Genomic DNA, 17,098 nt, shown 5'->3' with positions numbered 1-17,098 from the left:
GGGAAGGGAGAAAATTGCGGCAATGAATGAATGGAAATCCAAAACCTCTGTAAAAATAAAAAAAAAATTATAAAAAAAATGAAATAAAAAAAATAGCTTGTGACTGTTATACAAAAAATCAAAACAATGCAAGAAGGTAGTTACAAGAAATTGTACAAATTATCTCAAAAAATCTTCGCTTGTTGATGACTTTCTGAAATATTTTTTCATAGACAAACACCCCCATCTTTTCCATATGAGACCATATTTTTTAATACATGTTTGTAAATAATTTTTTCCTCCATTTATCATGGTTTTTATTATACCAGTTGTAATGATGTTGATTACTTTTTAAATTTTTTTATCCACTGATTTCACATTCCCCCCTTCTCCAAGCCCATCTCGCAATGCACCTCTTGTTGCAGATTGTTCTCATACATTTAATGCACAATCATCTATTCCTTATGGACGATTCCTCCCCTCATCTGTTCTAATGCAGTGTCTGTCTGTCTGTCTGTCTGTCTCTCTCTCTCTCTTTCCCCCATTCTTTCCCTAACTCACACCCCATGTCTGTATTATTTCATAACAATGATATGCAGTGTTTGTCCTTTTTTAACAAAGTTATTTCACGTAGCATAATATCCTCAAGGCTCCCCCATATTGTATAATGTTTTGCTATTTCATTGTTTTTCAGTGCTGTGTAGTATCCCAATGTAGGAATGTACTATAATTTTTCTGTCCATTGGGGATTAGAACACTTATATATTGCTGATGGGATTGCAAAACTGTGCAACTATACGTTTGTATAAAGAAAGCAATATTCTTTAATGGTTCATGAACTAGATTGTAAACACGTACCAATTCTGCTGAAGAGAAAGATAATAAACAATATGGAGAAAGTCAGCACAATGTGACTAAGATTATTGAAGACACTGAGAACTATAGAAGAATAAAAGACAACTGTGATAAATGCTATCAGTGTAACATTCCATGGGGAAAGGGGACAGTTTTTATATCCCGTAATGCATAGCATACTTAATGACAATTTGGAGTCATAGTCCTGCATTTATGACATGAACATTTTAAATTCTAAATTTAGTCTGTTTCCATTGTTTTTAGATACAGAAATTAGAACATTGTTTAGTAAAATTTCTTCTTAAACAACTGTTCCCTCCTTGTGGCTTTCTCCCTGTCAGAACTATGTGGATTCTGTAACATCGTTGGTCTTGGTAGTCCAGATTTCCTAATAACTTTATGTGCTGTGAACCGTTTAAAATTTGAATGTGTAGTGTGTGTGGTAGTAAATTGTGGATTAGTGGGACTTAATGATGTGACAGTTTATTAACAGTTGAAGATATTGGTACTTATTTTCTTCTTTATGAAAACTTTCCTCCAAATTTAAAGCTGGAAGATCACTGGAATTTAGAAAAGAACTGTAACTACATGGCTTTTTAGATTTTTGGCATGTGTATTAAGAATTGTGTATAGGTTGTTCATAATGTCTCTGTACTGGCCCTTAAAACAACCAATAAAATACCAATCAGGAAAAGGAAAAAAAAGAAATACTGAGCGAGTTTGGCCCCTTTGGTTTTCTTACTCTAGCTCTTTGCACATTTCATTATACCTACTTTCTTTTCCTGCGCTGCCTTTTGAAATCTTCTGTTCAGCTCCTTACTATCTTGATTTCTTCCCTTTGCTTTGGCTTCTCAGTGTTCTAGTGCAATACTCATCTCCTCTGACATCCATTTTGGTCTTTCCTTCCTCCTCTGTCTTTGTAATGACTTTTGCATTCTTCCTGTATAATATTCTTGATATCCTCCCACAACTCATCTGCTCACCAAGTTGTGCCAAGAAATCTGGAGGACAACCACTTGGCCAACTGACTTAAAGAGATCTATATTTGTTCCCATTCCAAAGAAGGGTGATCCAATAGAGTGTGGAAATTATCAAACAATATTATTAATATCACATGCAAGCAAGATTCTGCTGAAGATTATCCCAAAATGACTGGAACAGCACATCATCAAAGAACTGCCAGAAGTGCAGGCTGGGTTTAGAAGAGGCCATGGTAGTAAGGATATTATAACTAATGTTAGATGGATCTTGGCTGAAAGCAGAGAGTACCAGAGGAATGTCTATCTGTGTTTCATTGACTATGCAAAGGCATTTGACTGTGTGGACCACAACAAACTGTGGCTGACTCTGAGAAGAAAGGAAACCCTAGAATGCTTGATTCTGCTTATGTGAAACCTATACTTGGACCAAGAGACAGTCATCTAAATGGAGCAAGGAAACACTGCATGGTTCAAATCTGTGACGGGTGTATGCCAGGGGTATGTCCTATCTCCGTATCTTTTCAATCTATATGCAGAACAGATGATCGGCTAGGCTTTGTTAGTCTGAAGCTAATAGTTGGATCCAAACTATTGTTAGCTGCAAAGTTTCTGGTTTGGGAAAAGGTCCTAATATGGAAATTTCTGAATTCTGGTTCTGAGGAATGTCCTGCATTAGATTTTCTGAGTTCGGGTTTCTGAAAATGTCCTGCCATAGGATTTTCTGAGTTTTGGTTTCGAAAGATGTCCTGACATAGGGATTTCTGAGTTCAGCTTTAACCTCCATTTTTATTTTCAGCCTGTCAGGCTCTATGAGGAGAAATGTGACATCTGGATTGGAGGAAGATTCAACAATCTGCGTTATGCAGATGACTCAACCCTGCTTGCTGAAAATGAGGAAGACTTGAAGCACTTGCTGCAGATGGTCAAGAACTGCAGTCTTCAATATGAATTTAAACTCAGTTTCAAGAAAACAAAGATTTTTACCACTGTTCTGATTGGCAGCATCATGATGGATGGTGAAGAGATTGAGATTCTAAACAGCTTTAGTTTGCTTGTTTTCACAATCAACATTCTTAGCACCAGCAGCCAGGAAATGAGAATATGTATTGAATTGGGAAAGTCTCTGGCAGAGACTTTTCCAAAGTACTGAAGAGCAATGATGTCAGTCTGGAGACTAAGGTGTGCCTGATACATGCCATGGTCTTTGCAATCACTTACTATGCCTCAAAGAGCTGGACAATGACTAGGGATGCTAGAAGGAGAATTGAGGCCTTTGAGCTGTGATATTGGAGAAGAGTATTGAACTGCTAAGAGAGAATGAATAGGCTCATCCTGGAGGGGATTAGACCAAGCTGCTCCTTGGAGGCAAGAATTCTGAAGCTTCATCTGACATACTTTGAACATGTTGCAAGGTGGGACGGAGAGGGTGGAAGGACAGTCCAGGAAAGGAAGACCCTCAATGAGATGGATTAATTTAGTGATGTTGGTAATGGGAGTAGGTGTGTCAGAGACAATAAAATTGGTACAAGATAAAGCAGGGTTTAGTGCTGTTGTACAGAGGGTTTCTGTGAGTTGCAGGTGACTCAACAGCACGTAACAACAAGAAGAAACAGCTTTCAGTGTAGAATACATCTCAAACATCAAGAAAATATCAGCATCATTGTAGGTGGAGAAAAGATTGAAACTGTCAGTGATTTCAATTTACTCGAATCTCTAATCAACATAGGTCATAGCAGCAGTTAAGAAATCTAAATCTAAGAAATCCGTCTTCAGAATCCGTAAACATGGTGTTCCATAGAGGCATGGAAGATGAATCTTGGTCTCACATAGATTGGACATGCTGGCAGGATGTCCTTGAAAAATGACAATATTCTGGGAAGAGTAGAGTATCATCAAATGAGAGGAAGACATTCACAGAGATGAACTGAGACAGTGATTTCAACAATGAACTTGACCATGGTGGAGACAGAGGCAGGTACAGAATTAGCAAGGTTTCCGTCTATTTTTCATAGGGCTTTTGTGAGTTGTAATTGGCAGTGCCTAACAGCAACAACTACTACTACTAATGGCTTCCACTCACCACTGCCTCCTCCTTCATCCAGAAGAATTCGATAGATCCCAACTGTTGTTGTTAGGTGCAGTTGAGTTGACTACAACTATTGGTAACTGTATGATAACAGATCTGAATTTTACCATATCCTTTCCCATCCTTGTGATCTCCATTAAGCTCAAGCCCATTGTTACAATCCCGTGTGAGTTCTTATGGCTTAGAGTCATCTCTGTCCAGAGCCACAACTTGAATCGGAAAAAACATGGTACAAAATGTAAATTAATGAAAAAGACTACACTTAGTGGACAGGCAGGGACTGGAGTATCAGTCAGTCTTTTAACCTGTATCTGAAGCCACTTCTTGAAGTCACTTTTTAACCTAATAATAGATTGGGCATAACATAGACAACGTTTTTTAAGAATGTGCTTCTTAGAACAGTCAATGACATGAGACCAGGGGAGCACCATATGCCTAAAAGCAAAAATAATAAGGCATGTGGGGGCAGGATGACTGCAGAGGGAAGATAGGGCACAAATGAGGAGAGTGCTGGTGGTACCTACAGGACAGCAACCAATGTCGTGAAACAATTTGGGTATGAAATGATGAATGGAAAACTAATTTTCTGCGTGAACTTTCACCTAAAACAAAAGAAAATATTCAACAAGACCTAAAGAAAGAAACCCAGATGTTCTGCAGCTACCTGGAAATGATTCATTTAACATGATTATGCTCTTTGGGAAGTATTATTACCATTCAGTTCTAAGATAGAAGTTCTCTCTCCTTTCTCCCTGTATCATATTGTACTCTTTCTAAGCAAAATTTTGGTAACTATGTTTTTCTTTTATCTTTTCAGCTCTGCTTTAGTTGCCCTTTAGCAATCTATGGATAATGCAGATAGTTAAGTGCTTGACTATTAGTCAAATTTGGATGTGTCCAGGGGTGCCTTGGAAAGAGGGCCTGTCAGTCTGTTTCTGAAAGGTCACAGCCTGCACACTTTCTGGTACCCACTCCGTTCTGCTGACCAAACGTGGGGTCACCATGTTTCAGAATTGACTCGACAGTGTCTATGACTCAAATGGTTTGTGACCTCTGATTGCTTAATTGGAAGATTGGTTCATCCCCTCCCAGTGGTGCGGTAGAAGATAAGCCTGGCAGTTGGTTTCTACAGTGGTTACAGCCAAGAAAACGCATGGAGCTCAGTTCTATTCTGTAACATGTGCCTTTGAATTACCTTCAGTATACCGGGAAAATAGATTGCCTAGTCTACATTTTCAATACTGTTCCCAATATACATGTAATATTTGACTATCATCTCTCAATCTCCCTTATTTGTAAATGTGTTCTTCTTTTTTGTGTCTTCGAATTGGAACTGACTCATCACAGACCCTCCAGTGGGATTTTAGAGACTATAAATTAGATAGAAGGAGATTGTTCACTGCTGAATTTTCTCTTTCTTAGGAGTTGCTGGATTAGAACTGTTCACACGACTCCTTAGTTACTGCTAGGCCATCAGAGTTCCCTTCACCTTTTCTAGTCTTCTCTATGTAGTAAATAATTGATCTCCATTCCCACCACTGTTGCCTATGTGTCCATCACTTTCTTGTATCAAATGGTGTCCTATTTCCATTTTTACTTCTTTACAGTCTCTTTTTTTCATATACAGTAAGGAGAATGACCTTTTAAAAACAGAATCACACGCTGTTGCTTAAAACCTTTATTTGTATGTAAAGTGCAAACTATGTTAGTTGTCACTGCAGGAGTTATCCCTTGTTTCTCCCTTTGCCCTGTTCTTTTGCTTTTGGTATGCTGCCCCTCATTTGCTCTGCTCCAGCCACACTGGAGTTCTGCAGTTATACCAAGTTTGTTCCCCTTTTGTGCCTTTGTAGCAGCTGTTTCCTCTGCTTGGAATTCTCTTCCCCTAGACTCTGCATACTTGACCCCTTTATACTTATTAAGATTTCAGGTTTCACCTTCTCCAGAGGTCTTTCCTGATTGTCCAGATAAAGTACCTCCTGTTTTAGGACAGCATCCTATTCTATTTTCCTTTGTTGCTTTTAACAATTTAAACCATCTCTATATATTTGTTTAATGTTTCTCCTTTCCATGTGGGCACTTAAATGATATAAGATAGATCTTTCTTGTATTGTCTACTTTGTATTCCTAACACTTAAGACAATGGCCAGTAAATAATATCTGAAGGGGGAAAAGTTCAGTGAGTGAATCACTCCAGTGAGAAATGTGCTTTTGATAGCCTGAGGCTGCTGGAACCAGTTATCTAGAGGTAAAGGAAGATGAGGCAGAGTACAAAAGTGATTTATTTTTTTTTTTTTAGTCCTGGAAAAAACCAAAAAAATCAATAATATGAACTTAGCTCAACAGTGAATTTAACAATCCAGAAAAATGTAAATAAAAACATCACAGTTCCATATTAAAAAGTAAGGAATTTAAACAGACCAGTACAAAATTAATCTGAATACTTCTATCCTATTAATAACTTCAGTATATATAAATTTGTAATTGTTTTTGTTCAAACATTCTTGTGTGTGTGTGTGTGTGTGTGTGTGTGTGTGTGTGTGTGTGTGTGTGAGTGTACCATCAAATCAGATCTGACTGGTACAGGAGGAGATTGTCCCTCCTTTTCCCGGCAGAGCATCTGGTGGATTAGAACCATGCGCCTCTGGGATTGTAGTTGCATCTCCTTGCCACTAGGCCACCAGAGCTCCCCTGTTCAAACATTCTTGTAGGTCATATAGCCTTGGTGTGTCCACTTGCCGTACAGTGGTAACTTGTGGTCGCAGTGAAGCTGAACACTGTGACACTGATGTGTCAAATGCAATAATGGTTACCCATGGTGGACGGTGTTTGGTGGGGCTCCCCTGTTAAAACATGCTTGGAAGCAGGAGCGGCATCCACTTCCATAAATAGCTTGCCTCTGTAAACTCTATGAACCTGGAGAAAGGTTGAAAGTCACGCAAGGGTCGAAGACTTTCAATCATAGGGTTGCTATGAGTAGCCTATGACAGGAATGCACTTAACAACAACAACATATATCTCTCTATCTCCATCTCCATCTCCATCTTCATCTCCTTCTCTATCTCTATATATCATCTTATCACCCAATCTAAAAAGACATTACATCATAAATGTACATTTAAAGCATTTCAGGTTGAAACACAAGAAAAAAATTTTCTAGAGTTGCTTGCATAGTAGCATTACTGTCATGAAATTACACTTTTATAATGTTGTAACTTAATGTTTTCCAAAAGTATTTTAAAATAACTGCTACATGTGGGCTAGGGAGATTATACTATAAGGAAAATATTATAGTGTGTTTTATAAGATGTGCCCCAAAGAATTTTTTGTATTGAAGGAAACAGAGAATGTTCTTAAAACCTGCTCTTGAAACATACTGTTGCTCTTATGTCTTTAGAGTTGCTGTTATTATCAGATCTTCTGGTGTTTTAGTTATAATCTTGCAATAATAACTATTTATGATCCTACATTAATCACTCTTTTGAGAATGAAATAGTAATCAAAGGAAGAAAAAGAGGAAGAAAGGATTTTACTTAGTTATTAATAATATTATAACTAATAATAATAATAATAATTCAGTATAAATTTTATAAAACAACTTACTTGTATTGTACTTTCAAGAACATTCTATTTTAAGCAATTTATAGCTATATTCATCACATTGTTTTGTTATTAAAACTGTTAATAAACATTCCTAAGATGGTTATGAACTTTGATAACTTTGGTATTGTACTAGAGCTACTTTTAGAATTTTTGGCATCTAAGGCTATGTATGGATCTGTTTTTATTGCCTACCTAGTTTAAAAGTTGAGGTAATATTTTTTGACAGTAGTTGGACAGTGTTGATGTCTGTAATTAGAAGGCATAGTATGTGATAAATGAATTATTGCTGTTGGGAAGGTCTTGATTATCTTGCTTTATATGAGCAGTAAAAGCTCATGTTGTTCTGTAATTCAGTGTTGTTTTTTTTTAATCTTATAAGGATTATCTTTTGCTCGCCTTATTAAATATTATAAATATATTGACTTTTAAAAAGAATTGTTTTCTTCTCTTGCTTTTTTCTAAGCTGCACATCTTTGACTCCTGGACCCAACTGTGACCGATTTAAACTGCATATACCATATGCTGGAGAGACATTAAAATGTAAGTAAATGTCCTTTTACCCCAGGTTACAGACTTAGTTACTGGATTTTGTTCTTTAGTTTTCTTTCCAGCTGTTAGGAGCTCTCTTTTAAGATACTGATCAATAGGATCTACTACTTTTCCCTATCAGTCAGTCTTAGCTCCATTTAAAGTTAGGCAGTTGGCAAGAATAAATGGTTGTCAAACAGCTAGGCACATACATTCCTTAGTTTTAGTTATGCTCCGTAATTCTCTTGTTATTTTTTCTCCGTAAGCCTTAAGTATTACATAAGCCAGCTCTTATGTTATAAATATTTCATTAAAGAGTCCACTACATAAGAAGAGTTGTATATAAATTGTATTTAGGTAGGAATGGCTAATATCCACCATTGCTGGCAACACTTTCTCATTAATGTAATCCTGATGGCTACGTGAGTGTCAGAGTCCTAGCTCATGGACTCCTGGCATGGGTTCGAAGTGTTAACGTATTACCTATTTTGTAATAAGGGTCAGAAATAGAAATGGCATGAAAGTGAGAAGTGAGCTATGGTGGTGAAAATTGCAGTACACTGACTTCATCTCAAGGGTTCTTCCTCTACTGATATATTGGAGGAAGGGTAGAAATATGATTTTTTATGTTCATTTTATACACTTTTAGATGTTGACAATACTCTTAAAAAATCTAAAACTTTTTGGATCAACATCATGCAGACAAAACGGAGTATGTCTGTGGGCCAACTGGAGCTCTTGGCCCACTAGTTTATGACTTCAGATGGAAATGTGTAAGATCTGTTCATTCAGACCATCACTTAGGGTGTCTGTCTTGTTACCTAATGCTGATATGACAGAATTATCATTAGTGGATGGCTTTAATAAATGGTGTTACTACCCAACAACTTGTTGTTAGGTGTTGTTGAAGCAGTTCTCATTTACAGTGACCCTGTGCACAGACAGAATGAAACACTGCTCTCTGCGCCATCTTCAAAATCATTGTTATGTTTGGGCCTGTTGTAGCTACTGTGTCATTTCATTTTGCTGAAGATCTTCCTCTTTTTCCTGACCCTCTAGGGAGCGCTGGTGGTATAGTGGGTAAGAAGTTGCACTGGCAACCCAAAAGTAGGTGGTTTGAGTCCAACACCTGCTCCAAAAAAGAAAGATGGGCAGTCTCCTCAGGTGATTTATTGCCTCTGAACAGTTGCTAGAGGGTCAGCTATGAGTAACTTATGACTCAGTGACATATAACAACAAGTATTTCACCAAACATTATTTCCTTTCCCCAGGGACTCTCCCTTCCTGATAAGATGTCCAAAGCATGTAATTTGAAGTCTCACTGTCCTTGCTTCTATGAAGCATAACACATTTCTTCCAAGATATCTTTTTTTTTTTTTTGGTGGCCCAATCAGACCAAGCCCACTACCATAAAAATCTTTTCTACTCACAGTAAACCTGTTGTTGTTAGGTGCCATCAAGTTGAATACAACCCCTAATAATCCTATGAATAACAGATCTGAACCCTGTTCTATCCTGTGCCATATTTTCAACCCCTGACACACTCAAGTCCATTGCTGTAGACACTCTGTCGATCTGTTTATTTGAGAGTCTTCCTCTCTTTTGCTGATCCTGTACGTTTCCAAGAATGGTGTCCTCTCCAAGGAATAGCTTCTCCTCACAATTTACCCAAATTATGTGAGTTGAAACTTTATTGTCTTTGTGTCTAAAGAATATTCTGGCTGCACCTTCTCCAAAGTTCTTTTGGCAGTCCTCTTCTTCAATACCAGAGCTCAAAGACATCAATTTTTTTTCTGTCATCCTTATTCATTGTTCAGCTCTCAGATTGTTCAACAAGTGATTGAAAAGATCATGGCCTGAATCAGGTACACCTAAGTACTCAAACTGACATTAATCCTCCTCAATAATTTAGAGAGGTTTTTGACTGCAGACTTTCCTAGTACAATACGTCTCTTAATGTCCTGACTACTGCTATCAAGTTTATTGGTTATGGAGCTAGGTAAGATGACGTTGCTGACAGTTTCAGTCTTCTCCATCTGTCGTAATGTTGCCTCCATCTATCATGATTGGCTCACTGGTGACAATTTTTGTTTTCTTGATGTTGAGATGCAGTCAAAGTAAAACTGCTCATGTAGGGTTTCATTGTCTTTCTTCTATGAAGCAGCTAGTTTGTGGGTTATTAGCCAAAATGCTTTCACCACATCACTACTCAGGACTTCCTATTTTTATGGCAGTTCACGATATATTTAGTATCCTTCACCAATGCCAAAATTCAAAGGCATCAATAATTTTTCAGACATCTTTATTCATCATCTAGCTTTCATATGCATATGAGGTGATTGAAAATACCTTAGCTTGGATCAGATGTGTCCTCATCATTAAGTGGTGTCTTTGCTCTTCATCATTTTAAAGAGGTCTTTTGCAGCAGATTAACCCAGTGTAATGTATTGTTTGATTCCTTGATTTCCAGTTCCATGGACCTTGATTGTGATCTAAGTAAAGTGAAATCTTCCACTGCTTCAATTTTTCCTCATTTGTCATGACGTTGCCTGTTGGTCCAGTTGTTTGTCCAGTTTGTTTTCCTCGTGTTTGAATATATTCCCTGTAGATGGCTATATAGTCTTTGAGCTTTGTCAATAAGTACTTCAATTCATCTTCCTTACTTAAAAAAATTGTGCATGGAAGCAAACTGATAGAAAAGAAAAACTGAGAAAAAGTGTGCAAAAACTAAAAATTTGACATGTTTCTACTTCAGCCACTTTTATAATTTCATATCTTTGATGTTGTTGTTATGAGATACTCTCTGATGAATTCTAATTCACAGCAATCCTGTGTACAATGGAACACTCCAAATCATGCACCAACCTCACAATCATTGCAGTATTTGATCTCTGTGCATTGCCCTGTGTCTTTGGAAGACACTTTTTTTTCTGGATCTTCCTCTTTTTGCTGAACCTTTACTTTACCAAGCATGATGTTTGTTTCACTGGTTAAAGTGCTTAGCTGCAGCCTAAGGATTGAATGCTAAACCTGCCATCTGCTTTATGGAATAAAGCTAAGGTAGTCTGCTTCTGTAAAGATCTACTGTAGCAATGATTAATAAGGTGATAGTTAATGTTAATTATTACACAATTTGTGATTGAATTCACTTCAACCCCTACAACCAATATGTTTATCGTTAGAGAAACATATAATTCACGATAATAAACAGTTCAACAAATGTCTTCTAAAACGTATACAAATGTGTAAGGTAATATAGTTTACCAGCCTTTGGCGAATAAATGTTATAACAAACAGAAAAACTCTTCACCTTTTTTAGAAAGTAGACCTATTGTTGTTGTTGTTGTTATGTGCCGTCGAGTTGTTTGTGACTCAGTGATCTTATGTACAACAGCCCTAAACCCTGCTCTATCCTGTGCTAATCTCACTGTCTCCGACACACCCATCCCAATTACCCCAGTCACTGAATCAGTCCATCTCATAGAGGGTCTTCCCCTCCTGTGCCGTCCCTCCACCCTCCCAAGCATGATGTCCCTCTCTAAGGACCCGTCCCTCCTTGCAACATGCCCAAAGTATGTCAGATGAAGCCCCAGAATCCTTGCCTCCAAGGAGTAGCTTGGTTTAACCCTCTTGAGGATAAATCTGTTTGTTTTCTTGGCAGTCCACGGTACATTCAATACTCATCTCCAGCACCACAGCTCAAAGGCATCAATGTCATTGTCCACCTCTCTGATGCATGACAAATGATTGCAAAGACCATGGCTTATATCAGGAGCCCCTTAGTTTCCAGAGAGACACAGTTGCTCTTGAGTACTTTAGAGAGGTCCCTAACAGCTCCCATCTCGCAATATGTTTTTTGATTTCCTGGCTGCCGGTGCTAAGAGTGTTGACCGTGGAGCCAAGCAGACTGAAGCTGTGAACAATCTCAATCTCTTCGCCATCCATCCTGATGCTACCGATTGGTCCAGTGGTGAGAATCTTTGTCTTCTTGACATTGAGCCTCAGTCCATACTGAAGGCTGCAGTCCTTGACCCTCTGCAGTAAGTGCATGAGGTCCTCCTCAGTTTCAGCAAGCAGGGTTGTGTCATCTGCATAATGCAGATTGTTAATAGATCTTCCACCAATCTTGACCCCACACTTCTCCTCAAAGAGCCCAGCCTCCTGGATTATCTGCTCTGAATACAGGTTGAAAAGGTAGGGAGATAGGGTGTATCCCTGGCGTAACCCTTCCCAATTTTGAACCATGCAGTGTTACCCTGCTCTGTTCTGACAACTGCCTCTTGGTCCAAGTATAGGTTTCGCATTAGCATGCTTAAATGTTCTGGGATTCCCATTCTTCTCAGAGTCAGCCACAGTTTATTATGATCCACACAGTCAAACACCTTTGCATATTCAATGAAACACAGGTAGACATTCTTCTGGTATTCCCTGCTTTCAGCTAAGATCCATCTAACATCAGTTACAATATCCCTAGTACCACGCCCCCTTCTAAATCCAGCCTGGATTTCTGGCAATTCTCTGCTGATGTGCTGTTCCAGTCATTTTTGGATAATCATCATTAGAATCTTGCTTGCATGTGAAATCAATGATATTGTTTTGTAGTTTCCACACTGTTGGGTCACCCTTCTTTGGAATGGGAACAAATATTTATGTTAACAAGAAACTGGTAGATAAAAAATACACTAACTCTTCACTTACTGGCAAGATTAACTTCCAAAGATTAGGTTGTTATAAGATATTATATGAAAATTAAGGATAATCACATGATTCTCAATATAGAGGATGATTACATCATCACATAACTGCCAGCTTATATCATTATATAGCTGTCATAGCATATCATCACACAACTGCCAAACCATTGATAGCTCAGTCAAGATAACACATCACTTTAAACATCACAGTTAGTGTTATTCTCTTCTTGCACCTTCACATTCATTACTGCCAGGTGTACATGGTTAATGTGTAAAATAGTTTGATAGTAGATTTTTATTTTCTGTTGTGAATGTGAAATATCTGCTGATAGTCTGTGAGTAGGTGTAATTTTTTTCCTTTACTTTTCTATGCAAAGCACAATATCTATCCTGTTGTTTTAGTTGAGTACCATCAAGTTGGAACTGACTCATAGTTGATCTTCCTATAGATTTTCAGAGGCAGTTTAATCACCCAAGAGGAGATTAACCATCTTTCTCCCACAGAACAACTGGTGGATCTGAGTTGTGTGCCTTCAGGATTGTGGTGCCTCTTTTTACCAGTAGGTCACCAGAATTCCCTAATGTCTAATCTAGTGCTTTGAATTTTCAGTCTGTTTAGAATTGCTCACTAAAAACATTGAAAGCTTGTAGTGTGTGTTTTGAATGATAACTTTAAGACTGATTAAAATATTTGGAGCTTACATCAATTTAATTTCATAATTTGAAGGTCAATGAATTAGAGACTCAAACTCTTCTATTGGGAAATTATTTCTTCAGTACCTAGTACAGTAAAGATAATTTAATTACATGTTTGTTGCAACAGTGGAATGTGCTTGCATATGTGCTTGAATTAATGAATCTTTTTGTAAATATTTTTGTTGGTTATCTAATATTAGAAAGAATGTTGCATTCTGTTACTTCTATTAGGCTTTTGCCAAGAGAATATCATTATTTTAAAAGTTGTTTATTATGCAAGGATTTAGAACAGCAAGGACATACAATGCTTTGTAAGTATGGAATCTGTATCAATTTATTTTAATATAGTTTCACCCTGCCTTTTAAAAGAGATTAATTAAAATGAAATGTAACTAAAATTTTTATTTGAGAAAGATTTATATATGAGAAAACTGCTTGTATGAAATGTTTTATTTTTGAATAAAGAAAACTATGTAATTAGCATGAATGAGAATAAAGCCCAAAGGCGAGGCCGTTATTTCTACTTATAAATTCATGTTTTTTCCCAAGAATTGCCTACACTCAGAGTGGAATAATTGAAATAAAAAAAGGCCAGGTGATTCTAGAACATGACTAATAAAGTTAGTGTTTCTTACCTTTTTTAATAATGTGAAGGGACAACTACTGGGCAGTGAAAACGTTGCCAATTTGTGTAAAGTACTCAGGGAAAATGTTAAACGCTATTTTAATTAAAGAGAAGTCCTTAAATTTCACTATTATAAAAGAAACGATACTTAATCATGATTAGGAAACAGAATTTGCTGTGATAAAGGTCAATTTCCATAAAATATGTGTTCGGGCTGTGATAACACCAGGATGAGCAAACAATTATCAGTGATAGAAAAATTCACAGAAGAATCTTGAATTTCATAAGCAGACATTTGTAAAAATAGCCAGCATAGTTACAGTCTATAGTACTTAAACTCTTAGGATTCATTTATTGTATCAGTTTTTGATTTGTACTATTTAAATGTACTGTTTTATGTGCTATTGAGCTGGAACTGACTCATAGCTGACCCCCTAACAGGTTTTCAGAGACGGTAAATTGCAGGGAAGATTTCCAGTGCCCAATATTTTTAGAACTTAATAGTATTTGTACAGATTGAAAATGTACAGTTGTACAGGGGCTTCAGACCTTTTGTTCATAGGGTTGCTATGAGTCGTGCTCAACTTGAAGACAATCAATAACATCAACAACAGTAGTATTTGTGGAATAAATTAACTATGCTTGATCTTTGGATCTGGCAATGATGATGGGGATGTGAAAGAATTCTACACTGTTTATAACTCCTTGTGCAATACCATTTTTACATTGATGAAAAAACTAAATGAAAGAGCTTGTATGTCATTGCCAAGTCTCTGGCCAGTGAATCACTTTGTTAACAATAGGTTTTAAACTTGAAATGATCTTTTGTTTAAAATTTCTATGTTTCATACTAAGAATTTATTTTAATCAAGAACTGTTTGGTTATAAGAAATCCATTGGACCTGCAATAAAGAGTTTGCTTGTTTCTTTTCCTGTATAAGTAATTAGATGAATTCCATTATTCACATCATTAGGCCTCACAGTGGCTAGCAGAAGTAATACAGTAGCTAGTCACCAACTCTTTCCTTGTTTGTATTTGTCTTTCTTGCTCAGCATTCTATTGTCTTGTCTTTCTGTTCACTTTATTGTTTTCTACCTAGCTTCCTCTTTTCCTAACCTAGGGGGGAGAGAATGTTTTCTGAGCTTCCTCTGTAGTCATTCAGTTCAAAACTACCAGAGACAACCTGTGGTCAATGAGTCTAAATTTCCAGGCAAATGAACCTGATTAGCAACTGATATTGGGTGATCACTCATGATTTCTTCATCAGACCAAGATTTCTGTCTCTTGTATTGTCAGCCTTGATACTAGGGACTGGTTTAGGACTTCATTTTCCTTTTGTCTTTGACAATAAAAGCAGTGTCGTTTATTATCTGAGCGTGATGATGAATATTTAAGTCACTGGCAACAAAGTGAAGAAGTCATGCCAAAAAGAAGTACCTCCAAAGATTTTGAAGTTGAAAGACTTTTTCTTCTGAGAGAAAAATCAGGGGGGAAAATAGACAATAATTTAGGTAATCTATATTCTTGTCCTCAAAGGAGTAGTGTAAAATCGTTATCCACTTCCAAGGACTGAATACTAGATCTCTAAATTTTAATTTGTAATGTTTTGAAGAATTATTACAACAAAATGAAACCAACCTCTGCTTAAATGTTGTTCGGTGCTGTCCATTCAGCTAAAACTCAGAGTGACCCAATGAAAAACACATCAAAACCTGTCCTGCACTATGTTCATTCACAGTCTCTGCCATGCTCAAGTCCATTGTTGTAAGACACTGTGCCAAACCATCTGGTTGAAGGGCATCTTCTTTTTAACTGAACCTCCACTTTTCCAACCATGTCTTTTTTCCAAAGACTGATCCCTCCTGCCAGCATCCTCTGAATATGTTGATGAAGTTAATCATCCTTACTTCTAAAGATACACTTCCTCCAAGACAGATTTGTTTGTTCTTTTTGTTTTCTGTTTGGCTGTTGCTCACATTAGGTGTGTGAACATTAGGTGTGCTCACATTAGGTGTGTGAGCATTTGGGTGTGAACTGATTGGATTGGGCCTCATTTTTTAAAAAAAAAGGCTTTTGGGCACTTGGGCTTGCAGCCCTTGGTCCTGTTTTTTTTTGTGGGTCTCCTGGATAAAACTGGGGAAGCAGGAGTGGCATCCACTTCCAAAATAAGCTTGTCTCTGGAAACTCTATGAACTTGAATAAAAGATGAAAGTTTTGTGTTTGAGACTTTCATTTGTAGGGTCACTATGGGTTGTCTGAGACTCTGTGACACTTAACAACAACAGTAACAATGGCATATATTCACCATTATTTGTCAACATCACAATTCAAAAGCATTGGTTCTTTTTGGACCTTCTTTATTAATTGTCTAACTTTCACATGTGTATGAAGCAACTGAAAATACATATGCTTTAGGTGCATGTTTACTCTGCAGATTTAGTTTTCCGTTTAACATTTAGTGAACATTTTCTGTTTAATATTTAGTGAATTGCTCCACAACACTGATAGCTGTCTGTAGAGATATCTTTCTTTCCATGCTGGCTTCTTTCTTCCCATTTGCTTGATTTTCCTGCTCCTGTTTTTGGTCTCATATAATTTTTTTAAAGGGTATATCCTTCAACAGTGTTATTGTTTAATTTAGGTCAATTTATTATTTCATAGATAAGTTATCTCTGAGAATGGCTTTTGTCTTACCTTACAAGGATGACTTAGGGCCAGGGTTTTGAACTGGTTTATTCCAGTTTGACTCCCTGTTGAGAATTTTAATATCCACCTCAGATAGTCTAAAATTAAATCTGCATTTTAACCCTCCTCAAACTTATTACGACTCATCTAGAATAATTTTACAGCTTCCCTTCCAGTGGGTTTCTGAGACTGTAAAGTTGCATGGATGTGAGATTGGCCATCCTTGTCTCATAGAGCCCAGAGTGGTTTTCTTTATTTATTTTTATTTTTAAAATTTTATTCCAAGTTGTGCCAAGAAATCTGGAGAACAACCATTCAGCCAACTGACTGGAAGAGATCTATATTTGTTCCCATTCCAAAGAAGAGTGA

At 37.1% G+C, this 17,098-nt stretch overlaps 1 protein-coding gene across 2 annotated transcripts in view; it reads left to right on the top strand.

Annotated features, from left to right (window-relative positions):
* BRE (brain and reproductive organ-expressed (TNFRSF1A modulator)) overlaps positions 1-17,098 on the top strand; it is a 724,026-nt gene that overhangs the window by 84,598 nt on the left and 622,330 nt on the right. For both annotated transcript variants that reach the window (XM_006880575.1, XM_006880574.1), the window contains exon 3: positions 7,964-8,040. In XM_006880575.1, the coding sequence (XP_006880637.1) occupies positions 7,964-8,040 (77 nt within the window). The remainder of the gene's footprint in view (positions 1-7,963; positions 8,041-17,098) is intronic.

Source organism: Elephantulus edwardii, unplaced genomic scaffold, assembly GCF_000299155.1.
Source record: "Elephantulus edwardii isolate Elephantulus edwardi_28Jun2011 unplaced genomic scaffold, EleEdw1.0 scaffold00009, whole genome shotgun sequence".
Taxonomy (NCBI): domain Eukaryota; kingdom Metazoa; phylum Chordata; class Mammalia; order Macroscelidea; family Macroscelididae; genus Elephantulus; species Elephantulus edwardii.
The sequence above is the reverse complement of the archived record's forward strand: the minus strand, read 5'-3'. Positions and strand labels throughout refer to the sequence as shown.